At 33.3% G+C, this 15,000-nt stretch overlaps 1 protein-coding gene across 1 annotated transcript in view; it reads right to left on the bottom strand.

Moving 5' to 3' along the window:
* Positions 1-3,893: 3,893 nt before the first annotated feature.
* The window catches only part of LOC137620815 (pro-resilin-like), a 32,440-nt gene continuing 21,333 nt past the window's right edge, over positions 3,894-15,000 (bottom strand). The window contains exon 3 of the mRNA XM_068351264.1: positions 3,894-4,607. Within this exon, the coding sequence (XP_068207365.1) occupies positions 3,900-4,607 (708 nt within the window). The 3' untranslated portion in view covers positions 3,894-3,899. The remainder of the gene's footprint in view (positions 4,608-15,000) is intronic.

Below are 15,000 nucleotides of genomic sequence, written 5' to 3'. Positions count from 1 at the left end.
CGAAACATTTAACTCTCCTCAAAATACCCTGGTAAAAAAGATAACGACCTCCACCATATTCTCAGCCACTTAAAATGCCTCTAAGGAAAAGCGAAGTGCAAAACGGAATATCACGATCAAGTCTGTGTGAAAACGGGAGAGACGAAAGATAAAGGAACAATATATGAGCTGTCACGATAAAAAAAAAAAAAACAAAGATGGTCTATCATATTTCTGATCGTCTCATCATGTCCGATATAGGCAATGTTAATGATAAGGATAAAAAATACGGAGATAATATTACTTGAATGTGATACACAATTACACGCAGATAAACGGAGATAATATTACTTGAATGTGATACACAATTACACGCAGATAAACGGAGATAATATTACTTGAATGTGATACACAATTACACGCAGATAAACGGAGATAATATTACTTGAATGTGATACACAATTACACGCAGATAAACGGAGATAATATTACTTGAATGCGATACACAATTACACGCAGATAAACGGAGATAATATTAATTGAATGTGATACACAATTACACGCAGATAAACGGAGACAATATTACTTGAATGTGATACACAATTACTCGTAGATAAAATCTTAAGATGTTACTATCAAACACTGATAAAATAAATACGTGGATCTATTACATCAAAATATATCAGTCATAATAAAACAGACGTGTTTAAAATAAATCAAAAGACTTGAATGTGAACTGTGATAAAAATAAATATATAAAATATAATGCTTTGGGGGTCAGAATTTACTGCGATAGAAAAGGACACGTGCATAAAGCAAACACAAAACGGGTCCCTACTTATCTACTGACATAAAACGTATACATTTCAAAAATAAAAACAATGTTGGTATCTTTTAACTGTGACAAAAAACAGCACACTATGTTAAAAAAAAATTCAAAGATATAACTGTTTTAACTGATATAAAACAGATATAAAGTACAGTGTTTTCCAGCATGAATACCGTCCACTTTTTCATCAATGAGAGTGAATGGAATGGGGAGCTATATGAAATATTCTAGCCCAGATCTGAGTCTCATATTTAGAAAGGTTATCAAGAATAAAAAAAGGAAACCTAAAAAGCCTGAGCAAAGTCGTAAAGGCACAGTAGAACTAGACGAAATTGATGTTCTTCTTTGGAAATGACTTTTCTGAAATCTAACATGGACTTTAAGTATTATCAGGTGATAATCATTTCATTAATCCAGAAGTTCAGATTCCATAGACGTAGTCTTATGTAAAACTAAGATTTTCATAAAGAGAGATACACAGTGATGGAGAAAAAATACATGATTACATATTAATCAAAATGAAGCTTCTAATTACTCTATTTCATATGTATTATCACAAATAATCTTTATCTGGAATCTCATATGATCTGCTTTTTTCGTCACACAGTAAAGCAAAAGATGGCAGCTTTCCATCTACATAGGAAGAACAGAGAAGAAATTATTTGCCATACCTTTCCCTACCTGACATGACAGTAATACAAGTTACATCATCACAGTAGGAGAATTACTAACATTAAATAGTAATGTTGTATAGTTTAAGAATCAGTATTTTCTTTGATGCTTTGACCACGTAAATAGGGTTACATTCAGTGTATTTCTAGGTTCAATATATACAAGATGGTTGAAGAAAGACTTTTGTTAATGGTAATAATGATTCAACCTCAACAACGTGAACAGCTTGTGGTCTTATCATTGGTGACGAGGCATCACATGAGGTCCAAATGAAAATTCAGTTTTATCAAAACACCTTAAATTGTATCAATATGAGCGAACGGGGTTATATTGTCAACTGCCATCAACAACGAAATGTTATGCTGTAATGGGAAATGAACCAAGTAATGCAAATAACTATACGAGTAAAAAATTCTATGAAATTGATCTAAAGCCTAACAAAATTAGATATTGTTTTAACTGTTTAATTCTCAGCTTTCGCTTTCATACACACACACACACACACACACACACACACACACACACACACACACACACACACACAAAAATCTCCCATGAACTAATGACCCGGTAAAAAATATTGAAGTTTTAAAATGTCAACAAAAATATACCACAATTCTCAAGTGGTTTAATTTCAAATTTTAAATTTTTGACCACACCATTTACAGCTTTACTGCGGAGCACAGCGTGGCACTCAATTTCATATCTATCTCTACCCAAATATTATATCGAGGTAGGTCATTGAATCTGGTGTGAAATATACAAATGAGTTTCTATGGGTAAATCATTTATCTTAACGCTGGAATATTTCCATCATTCCGTGAAACCCCGAATATTCCAAAACCTATGTATTCTCTGATCGATATTTTCCTATGTGAAATATTTCTCTCGTTCTCTGGAATCACAAATATATCAAATTCCATGACCAACGTGTAAACAGACTGTACATTCTAACAACTCTTAAGAAATCATTCATTCAAAAGGGTAAAAAATAGCGGATACATAACTGAACAACTTATGAGAAGCGCAGAGACCTATACTTGAGAGAGAGAGAGAGAGAGAGAGAGAGAGAGAGAGAGAGAGAGAGAGAGAGAGAGAGAGAGAGAGAGAGAGAGAGAGAGAGGTTTCAGTAACAAAATTAAATATTTATTTAATCTTTTTTGACTGATTTAGATAGGAAGTTGAAACAATTTCTTTATACTCGACTGACAGTTGGAAATAATAAAAAAGGTAACTCACAGATATCTAATTATTTATAAAGAGAAATTGGCAAACATAGATAAAATAAATTCAAACAATATTTAAATTCAATTTAATGTAAAAATCCCTTTCGTCCTTCGTCTGTGATATTTAAATGTGCAAGGAATAGATCAATAATACTGATTTGAAGGTATTTAATATCGTTACATCTTTTACGAAATTAAACAGCAAATAGGAACTCCGCAAAGGAAAGCTTCAAATACCAGAAATTAATCTAAATAATCAAATATGAATAGTACGATATGTGACCTCTCTCGGCCCCAAAAGGAAAAACTAAGATCACATTTGGAAAGCAAAAGATCACCTTTGGTTGGGAGTCGATTTATTACCCCGACTATAGTCCATTTCTTTTAGCTATGCATATTTGCACCGACTCTCGGCGGTGCCCTTTTAGCTCGGAAAAGTTTCCGGATCGCTGATTGGTTAGACAAGATAATTCTAACCAATCAGCGATCAGGAAACTTTTCCGAGCTAAAAGGGCACCGCCGAGAGTCGGTGCAAATATGCATCGCTAAAACAAATGGACTATAGACCACGACTGATTCGTGATATAACTTATTCCTCTTCTTTCCAAACCATTAAATGCTCTTTTCACGTGCATAATCAACTATGCGGTAGTTCATATTTCTTTCAACAGAGGCATTTATCATATCCCCAACGGATTTAAACAGTGTTGTGCTCTGGCTTTTAGGCTATTTTGAAAATAAAATTAAAGTCATAACTCTACAAAAAGTATATAATCTGATATCTAATAATATTGCAATGGCATTCAACGCATTCATGTTTTAACTGCTGTACTGTTTATGATGAAGAAAACTTCCAAAATATTAGTGGCTTCGCACGAAGAAGCAGAGGTACCAGAGGCCCTCAGAAATTCTCACAATACGTAGCGTATGGAAATTACCATAGCATAATATACATGGAAAGCATATGTTAAAGCTTATACCTCAAAGCTTTACATTATATTACTTAGGACTATAAAAAAATTATATATCTCATTCCTTTTTATTATACAAAAATATATACGGTTAGAGCGCATATAAATACCACAAGGAGTCACGACTCACAATGAAAGATGATAATGAAAAAGTGATAAAAAAAAAATTGTGTTAGAAATAAAAGCTAAGCTACATCCTTTAGCTGCTTATCTGGCAGGACACTAGAAAGGAGTTCCATAAGATTCCGAAGGAGCAGTGGGTGGACCATAAATATCATTAAGAGCAGAAGCTGCACCATTTCCATTTGAGTTATAACCGTTGCTATTTCCATTACCGTTTTGCTTTCCATTCCTCCTACCATTTCCATTACCGTTTCCATTGGAGCCATAACCATTGTTACCGTTACCGTTTCCATTTCTATTGGCATATCCATAAGGCTGAACTCCGATGAGTTCGTTGACAGAGTAGAAGGATTCAGCATCAGCACAGTCGAAGTTGAACCACCAATCACAGACGAGGTACTGTTGGTTGAAGATGGTTCCGTTGGGGCAGAGGAAGGAGTCCTGCTGGCGGCGTCCATTGGGTCTGTCCTGGCAGATGTGGAAGACCTGGCAGCCAGCTTCAGCGTCAGTGTCGGCGTAATATCCAGGGACATTCTGGGCGTTGCAGTCGAATCCTGTGTCAGGGACAGAGGCCAAGATAGGGTAGTCCTCTCCAGGGACACCACCTCCAGGGATATTCTCAGCCAGGGCAGCAATGGCAGGATCTACTCCATAGGCATTTTTGGGGGGACCATAGGCACTGCTTGGTGGGGGACCATAGCCGTTGGAAGGAAGTCGCTGATCAGCAGCTGCCAAGCTGAGAAGAGCTGTGTAGGGTATTAATTTTCCTATTAAGTATTTTGGTAGTGCATAAAGTTTTCTAGATACCTTCTGACATTAACAATCCCAATAAATATAATGTAGTGTGCAGGAATAAACGCACGCATGCGCGCACATGCACACTATTATATATATATATATATATATATATATATATATATATATATATATATATATATATATATACATATACATATACCCAGGCACTTCCCCCAATTTTGGGGGGTAGCCGACACCAACAATGTAACAAAACAAAAAGGGGACCTCTACTCTCTACGTTCCTTCAGCCTAACCCGGGACTCAACCGAGTTCAGCTGGTACTGCTAGGGTGCCACAGCCCAACCTCCCACATTTCCACCACAGATGAAGCTTCATAATGCTGAATCCCCTACTGCTGCTACCTCCGTGGTCATCTAAGGCACCGGAGGAAGCAGCAGGGCCTACTGGAACTGCGTCACAATCGCTCTCCATTCATTCCTATTTCTAGCACGCTCTCTTGCCTCTCTCACATCTATCCTCCTATCACCCAGAGCTTTCTTCACACCATCCATCCACCCAAACCTTGGCCTTCCTCTTGTACTTCTCCCATCAACTCTTGCATTCATCACCTTCTTTAGCAGACAACCATTTTCCATTCTTTCAACATGGCCAAACCACCTCAACACATTCATATCCACTCTAGCCGCTAACTCATTTCCTACACCCGTTCTCTCCCTCACCACTTCGTTCCTAACCCTATCTACTCGAGATAATAAATATATATATATATATATATATATATATATATATATATATATATATATATATATATATATATAAATGTGAGTAGCTTCATACGCACACGTACATGAATATAATGACTTTTGCGATATTGTATTTAATAACCTGTAAATTAATTAAAGCGCATATTTATTTGCAATTCTTCTTATTTCTATCAAATACTAATTGCTATGGAAGCCAGATTGGCGTCAACTACAGTTAATTCATAAATTTCTGCAACAACATTCCTAAATTAACTATATTTTCTTAAAACAAAAAATTCTGTCAAAGAAATGCCTCGAAAACGGAAAAGATTTCTTTTCTCTTACCACAAAAGACGATAGCCCTCATAGTTGCTGCAATTTCAATAAAGACTTCAAAGCTTAGTAGACAGGAGTGAAGCGACTGTGGTACCAATTATTTTGCCCTGGTATATATATAGCTCTGAGCTTATATCTGTCTTTAGCTCCTCCCAGATGACCTCGCCATATACATGGTGCAGAATGGTCTTATCGTATCGACTCTGGGTCATACATTGCATGTACTGTAGATGTGAGTGGGTTTTTTCCATCAATACACCTAGCTCCTTAGGCATATAATTGGATACAGTACATTTGAAGATGTTTACATGGAAGTTTCTTTAATAACCAAGATTATAATCCGGATTAAAAATAAAATTATCATTAATAAGCTACCTAGTTTCTTTTTATATTCAAATTTGAGAAGGAGGTAAATAAAATTAAACAAAATCTTTCTTTTATATGGTAGAAAAATAAGATTTAAAATTCTCGAGTTTTTAAAGTTAATGAATCCTGGAACTCCCAAATTTTATCGTTGGTTCAAGAAAAATTATAGAACTGAACTTCAAGGAAAATAAACTATTACACGGTCTATGTATGAATAAGCTGCATTAGTTATAGATACATACATACGTACATACATATATGTATATGAAAATAAATATTCAAATATATTATATATGCATATAAATATTTACATATTTAAAGGAATCAAAGGAGGAATGACAAAAGATGATAGAAGATTTGATTAGAAAAAGCAGAAATGTAGGTCTGAAATTGAATATGAATATAAGATAATGTTAATTGAAAATGTAGAGATACAACAAATGGGTTATGGATGAACCTCTACATATTGTTAATGAATATACGTACTTAGGACAGATTGAAATTGTTTCCCCAGGACATGAGACCGAAATTAAAAGGATAGGCATGGGAAGGAAAACTTTTGGTAAACAGGATGAGATTAGAAAAAGTAAAATTCAAATCTCTCTCTCTCTCTCTCTCTCTCTCTCTCTCTCTCTCTCTCTCTCTCTCTCTCTCTCTCTCTCTCTCTCTCTCTTAAAAAAAATCAGACGGTCCTACCAGTATTAACTTATGCATAAAATAAATTGAAGCCTTAGAACATAAGTAAGTTACAACTCAAAGAGCTCTGGAAAGAATAATGATGGGATTAATACTAAGAGACAAAAAGAGAGCAACACGGATACAAGAGAAAATTAAAGTAGAGGATATTCTAACAAAATGTAAGAAAAAGAAATGAACATGGGCAGGACATATAATGAAATTAAAATGTAATAGATGGACATTAAAAATAACAAAATGGATCTCTAGAGATTACAAACGAAGCAGGGGAAGGAAGAGAAAACAATGGATTGAAGAACTAAGAAAAATTGCGGATATAAACTGGTATTGAAAGACCATAAACACACACGAGTGGAAGGATAAGTCTGAGGGCTTTATTCTGCAGTGTACTAGTAACAGCTGCTGCTGCTGATGATAATGATGATGATATGTATATATATATATATATATATATATATATATATATATATATATATATATATATATATATATATATATATATATATATATATATATATATATAAATATATATATATATATATATATAAATATATATATATATATATATATATATATATATATATATATATACACACATATATACATGCATATATATATATATATATATATATATATATATATATATATAATGTTCTTTCTGAGAACCTTTAATATTTCGTTATCATTTATCATAAATCTAGGCATGAAAAATCTGCTTTAAGAATTATCGGTAAATCTATTACTCAAAATTTATTTCTTTTTACTTGCAGTACTAAATTATGAACTCTACCGATTTCCAAAGTCACCATAATCCATACAGTATGACGGCAAAGAAAATGGTATAAAACAGGAGTGGAAATATGAGTGAGAACATAAATTAAAAGCTATGTCGCTGAGCAGCAGGCCATGAGCTCTAAGGCTAACACAGTATAACCGTTATTAAAGTGTTAATACCCTTATTTATTGGTATTACAGACATACTTTAATAAATGTGCACCTTTTTTTACTTTAATGAAATTTCCAAATAACAAGTAAAATAATTAATGTATAGATCTTGATCTACAAGGTTAAAATAATTTCAACAATATTTTGCCAATTGGCAAAAAAAAAAAAAAAAAAAAAAAAAAAAAAAAAAAAAAAAAAAAAAAAAAAAAACACACACACACACACACACACACACACACACACACACACACACACGTTCCTGTTCTTCCAAGACCATTTAAATTTTTGCCAGAGTTCAAATTCTTGCCAAGGAGTTTTTTCTTTCAGGGTGATAATAAGGGAGAAAAACAATGGTTGGAAACAAAAGTAACGACGTTAATCTAGTCACGGTACACGGATATCAACTGAACGTTTGTCAGATATATTCAATAATTAACAGTCTTCACTTTATGGAATATGGCAAAGAAATAGCAGGACTATATAATTAGCAAAGGCACTAAAGATAAGATATGGACTTATCATAAATGATGTTGAAACACGCCGTTCACCTCAGCATGTAATACAAATTACAATCTCATTTTAGTTATTCAAAATTCCCAGAAGAAAATACGAGAGCAAGAAACAGGAAATCATCACGCAAAAACATGAATGAAAACGGTAGTCACGAAAGATGAGGCCCATTACATCAATTGTCACGATAAAGAGGAGCTAAGATGATCTATCAGCTTCCCAGTCGATCAGCCTCGTCCGATAATACAAATGATAATGATTATAATAGAGATACAAATCTAATACTACTTATCTATGATAAAAAAAAAACGTATCTAAAATAAATCTAAAGACGTTACTTCTTAAAACTTTGGAGCAAAAAAAGCGGGTAAATTACAATGCAAAGAGATCACTGTAATCGGACAAAAAGATACCAGAAAAAAAATACAGTAATTACTAACATGAAATTTTTTAATCTATCCCATATGCAAAGGTCAGTAGAATAAGTATTCCATGACCTATTCTAGCCCTGACACGAAATAAAGTAAGAATTTTAAAAAAAAGGGGAAAATAAGGGCTTAATCTTAAGCCAAGCATTAGATTTCTCAAAAATTAGCTGTATCAATGAAAAATTGATTACCGGCAATAAAATAAGATAATTTTCCCATATTCAATAAGCCTTTAACAATATTAACAAGAGCAGTCAGAGATTTAAGACCTCCGCCAATGAATATTACCAACATTCCACTAAAGTTTACGGACATCGCCTCCCACTTTTCATATGCTGCCTGCACAGTAGATGGTGAAAAGTGCAATGTTGATCCAAAATAATGATCTTGATCAGGATCACCTCTGAAATTTCATGCTTCCTCCCGATGCATATCTATACATAGTTCAAATTTGGTAGAAATCCAATGTGTCCATTTGTTTTTATTTAATATTTAAAAATATGAAAAAAGCAAATCGTGATCCGGATCCATCCATCTGTGGTGGAAATTTCGTCAAAATCCGATAATTTGTTTTGACGTAATTTTTAAAATTGTGAAAAATACTAATCCAGATCCGGAAACGGATCATCACAAAAATTTAATGGGGGTTATCCATGCCCTAAGATCTATGTGTGGAAAATTTTGTCAAAATCCACAGAGTAGTTTTGCACTAATCATGTCTACAAACACACAGACAAAATAAATAAATAAACCGACTAGGAAATATAACCTCCTTAGCGGAGGTAATAATTCTATCACCACGAACTAGTTCGTAAGCTAAACATCAAGGGGAAAAAATATTTCACAACTGAACTAAAGAAAAAAAAAAACACATTACATATTTCCTTAAATGTCAGAAAAATTGCACGGATTCTCAATGGTTTCCCAAAACCTAAAAAATATTTAGCCATTTCCCATTATCAATTTCGTGAACAAGCCTCATTGGTACTTACAGTACATTCCGATCCATCTTAACGCAAAAATTGCAAAGAGCAAGGTCATTAAGGTTATGTCTATTCTGGGTCATCCCAAATCGCAAATTCAATCTATGCTATCTACTTTCTGAAATAATCCATCATACTGCGGACCCAAGAAAATTTCTCAATTGCAAACTAAAGTATTATATATATTTCCTTTTTTATAATTCTTTATATAATTCCATCGTTTTGTGGAATCACGAACAGATCGCATTCCATATGTAATGGTAACTAGTATTGATGGAAAAAAGGAGCCTAAAAGAAAGATTTAAATGTTGTGGTTTTTGCAGTTTGAAGGTTTTGGGAATACATATTCACACCATGTCAATAAATCTCACTAGCAAATTATAACGTAACGTGGCTAATAAGCTATAAGATACTTGAGAACTAGCACATTTTTTATCAATAATTGGGTTGAAAACCAAAATAAAAGAAAACCACACATGGTCTCATCATTTATGAAATCATAGCCACCAACACCTCAAATTTTGCATTACTATATCAAGATTACTATAATATCGGACCTCACATTAACGTTTACTCAAGTATTTTATTTACTCCTCCCAAGGATCTTCAAAATCGTATGACAATCACACAAAACACAATAGATCCCTAAAAATTCAAAGCAACAATCGATAAAGGTGCAAAGAGAATAGAATCAAACAATCTGAAAGCAAACAACCAACTTCCGAATTACAAAACCCATCAATGATACTGATGACACATTAAAACGTTATACTAAATTTAGAATAAAAATTGCACCTAAAGGAGATACTGCCATGTAATCCATACGTACTGACCAAAGCAAAATAATTTATTTGGTTGCTACACAACTGAATCAGTAGCCTGACTGTGAAGAAAAAAAATAAATAAATAAACAACTAGTTATTAATATTTCATCTGGCTGGTGTGATTGATAAATTGAAAAAAAATATTCATTACTATTCATTGGACAAGGTGTCAAGACTGAAACCTTTTTAACAAAAAAAAAAAAAAAAAAAAAAAAAAAAAAAAAAAAAAAAAAAAAAAAAAAACTACCGAGAAAAATCCGAGGTAGTAAGCGGCGAAACCATATGATGATAAAAGAATACGTAGAATCGAATACTCACAGTTACCACGCGTTCATGGAGATGACATCACAAACCTCACACTCACCTGAAACGTTAAACAGAAATGGATATCAACAATCAACCTTGAGAGTAAGAATTCTTACATATCTAGGGAAAAATTACTTGCAATAATACTACATTTAACGTATTGATATGCATTAGATTAGATGACTTGATTACAGACAATTTATAAAAAGGAGACAAAATCAAATAGACTGCTAATTCAAACCAATTTTAACTCCGACGTTGGAAGCAATTACTCATATATAAAAAAATGGCAGTTTAAAATCATACTCTTAACCATATTCTTTTAACCGTACATATTCTTGTGTAGCTCAACATCGCTAAAGAGCTGACTCTTGAAGAGTGATGGAATGAAGTGGAACTCGAGCTGAAATTTCAATGACAAAACATTTTATTGGATGCAAACAAAAAGATTGTATTCAATAGAACAGGTTTTCCAAAATTTACGATTAATTGGGAAATATCGTGGTAATCGATTACGTGTCAACAACACAACAATATATAACATATAACCAAGATGCTTAAAAAAAAAGGATTTGCATGTCCTGTCAAGACTTTGCAATGGAGGTGGAAGATTTATCTTTTGCCAAACAATGCATACCTCTCTCTCATCATCAATATCATATAAGTATGCAACACATTCAAAGTGTTTTAGAACACACGATCTAATCTCTCCCATCAATCGTGCTACAGCTTCCCGATTTTCATATTGCATGATCAATACCATATCATTGAGGTTAAGCACTCTTTTCGAAGACCACGATTTTTGCATAGGATTACAGAGATGAGGAATTGGGTACATGATGGTTTGAAAAACTGAACGTCATTTCATATCGCTGAGAACGGTGTTATGTAATGGAATAATTGAAAGCAACAACAAATACTTAAACAAAATTCTATTACATACGTGTTTCACACCATCTAAGTGATTCCACTATGCAAAGCTTCCGCCTTATGGAATGTTGAAAATTTTTGTGCCTGCAGGACTGACCTCAAACCTCCTAGGTATAAGACTAAGCAGACCAGGTCACTCTTTGACCTTGACGCATCAAAACCGTTATATCGTGAATTTTATTAATTCAACATCAGAACGATAACCACCAGCAACGATACAATGGAACCCACCCACCCTGAAGAAACTACAGTCATTGATCACATACTGACACTTGGCTACCTCTGTAATTAGCAGAATATTGGAAATATTAGCAGAGCATTGAGTAAAAGACGAATCCTTAGCCTGCTCCCTACAGTATAGGCCTTTGGAACTTTAATCCAAAACTTGGAACTGCTCTATCTCTCACACTAAATGCACTGCATCCCTCAATCAACCTTCAAATTGAGCAAACTCCTCTTAATCTGAACATGCATGTTTTCTCAACTACTCATAACTTTCATTTTCACTGCCAAGCATAGGTGCAATTAAAACTAGGAATCACCGATTGTACGCTTACTTTTTTAACTGAAGGACAACACCAAGTCCTTTAAGAATTACTAATTTTTTCCATGGATGAATTAAATCCCTTTCAGGTAAAAGGACAGACTAATCTAATAACTTCAATAACATTCAGCTGTTGCTGTCGTAGATATATTTATGGATTTGGTCTATGTAACACGGTGCTGGGGCCTGTGAGTCCAGCAGCGACCAAGTACATTTAGTGTAAAGCACTAGTTACACTTTGATGTAAGAGTCAGAAGAGGTTGGGCAGCACACTAAAATGGAAGAAAGCAACAACGGAGGAAAATCAATAGCAGCTAAATCCGATGGAACGCTGCAAAGACCCATAAGTAATGCCTACAGTGCACCGCAAGAGATACGCCGACTGCTTTACTCCCCTACGAAATTGTTGTCTTAGATTATACTGGTCTTATTCTAGCACGTTTTCTTAGTCTTAAGAGCAACCCATAGTAAAATAACATATTTGTCTTTCAATACCAGAATATAAACATGTTCTTAATCATTACCAAACTTTATTATTATTATTAAGTTCTTCAACATCAAAACACTATTAATAAGTTTTTAATAGCATTAACATCACAACACAATTACCTGGAAACTAAATCGTAAATTTTTCTATTTCAACATTAGCATCAAAATACTCGATCTTATTCACACTTTCTGCACCATACCACTAACATCCTATACTTTTACAATTTTTAACAACAGGACACTAAAACCAGACGGTTTTTTTTTTTTTTTCTTTTTTTAACATTGCAACATAAGCACATAATCATCACATCCTTTTCCAAAACATGCCTTGAATTATGAGAGAAACGTGAAACAAAAGTAAAATCTATGATAAAAACGGAGTATGTTGATTTAAATATTTCTTTTCTTTCAGTACGTAATCGACGAGGAACAAGCTCCGAAAAAAAAGGAGATTTTCCTAATATAAAGAAAGTAAATCCAGCTGAAAGCTTCTATTTCAGCATTACTATCACAAGTTGATACATACAATCAAGGGCATGGCGTAAATTCTATCCGAGAACCGCTAACTGAGAACAACTCTCAGAGCTGTCAAGCCTCTGGTATATGATTACTGACATTGCGTCATACCTGCAATGTTGTTTGATGCAGCAAGAAAGTTAAGACAGCTATTCACGAAATCTATTATTACTTCAAAAATTGGAAGATAATGAATAAAAAAAATAGGAAAATACAATAATAAAAAGTTCTATTTCTTTATTTATTCATCGTGAGACTCGCACAACTAATCTTGAAATATTCATTGGATGACTCATCCCCAATATACTGTTCTCTGCTGGCGCAAATCTAAAGAAAATAAGCAAGAATGTAAATAACTAAAACAAGTTGGGAATTAAACTTAATGCAACTTATCAGATTTTTAAATAAGGGAAGAATATAGGAATCATAGAAAAAATTACTTAATATTATTATAATGAAGATTAGTTAATACAGAGTGGTTAGCTACAAAAAAATAAAACCAATAAAATCATGAGTAAAATCTCACTCTATTTAAACAAAGATCATTCCAGATTTCCTTTTAAGAAAAGATTGCCAGCATGAATTCAATCCTCGGTACAATGTACTCGTGCCACCGAGTAATTCAAGACAACTTTCTCTTATCTAATTCTTAAGGATTCTTAATCTCCACCTCAACAAAAATCCCCCAAAAAAGGCAATGCTACAATATTAAAGACTAATCTCATTACGTATATTTCATTGCAATAGAAATTCTAATCTCCATTGGTCCAGCATTGCATTAATCACTGGAATTATGATCACGTTTCAATGGTCAATGGTACATAAAGCGGAGGTTATTGATCTTCCACTTCCAACGCGATGATCTCTTTACACGATTATCTGCAGAGCTTAAATTATGATCAAGAAGTGGGGAAAACTCTTTAAAGATTTCCCTTTCAGCGATTGCATGACCTGCTCACTGCATGACCGCTGGCAAACATGAAAAACAAGACTTCTCAGCATAATCCCATCACAGACGTCAATCTTAAATTCACGAATAAATGAAAATAGAGGAGAGTTTCTTTTGTTAGCATCAAAGTCAGTGGTGCGAGTAAATTTCAAGACGATTAGAGCCATCATCAAAATAATAATAATAATAATAATAATAATAATAATAATAATAATAATATTGATAATAATGATAATAATAATAATAATAATAATAATAATAAAACGGCCTTAAGTAAAAAAAAATGTAAACTGCTAGCCAAAGTAACATATTTCAAAACGTAGTATAAATTCCGTGGTTTGCAGAGTAAAATAACATCAACAACAACAACAACAACAACAACAACAACAACAACAACAACAATAATAATAATAATAATAATAATAATAATAATAATAATAATAATAATAATAATAATAATCAACTTTAGTGTATAGCATACATTGCAATGTAGTGAATGCAAAACCACTATTCCAACCACTTGAAGCCCTTCAAGCAATTGTTTTTAAAATGGTCTCTGACCTATTCAACTAAAGAATGCTAGGGTCAGGAGATGTAGTTTTTATCACACCGAACAATCTGTTCACGTCAAATCAATTCAAACAGGGAGTTCAAAGGGCACCTCAAACTGCAGAAAGTGGAAGCGCCTAAAAAATGAGAAAAGGGCTTTTTCTTTTTAACATTAATCACAGAGATGGATCGTGACCTAAATCTGGTCATGTATGGGTTTCAACTGTTTAGTGTCATAAAGAAAGTACTGTTTTGAATAAATTAATAAGCCTACATAACGGAAAAACAGAAGCAAGTGAGCTAAAGCGTAAAAAAAAAAAAAAAAAA

The sequence above is a fragment of the Palaemon carinicauda genome, chromosome 27, assembly GCF_036898095.1.
Source record: "Palaemon carinicauda isolate YSFRI2023 chromosome 27, ASM3689809v2, whole genome shotgun sequence".
Lineage (NCBI taxonomy): Eukaryota > Metazoa > Arthropoda > Malacostraca > Decapoda > Palaemonidae > Palaemon > Palaemon carinicauda.
Note: the sequence above shows the minus strand (reverse complement) of the source record. Positions and strands in the feature narration are given on the sequence as shown.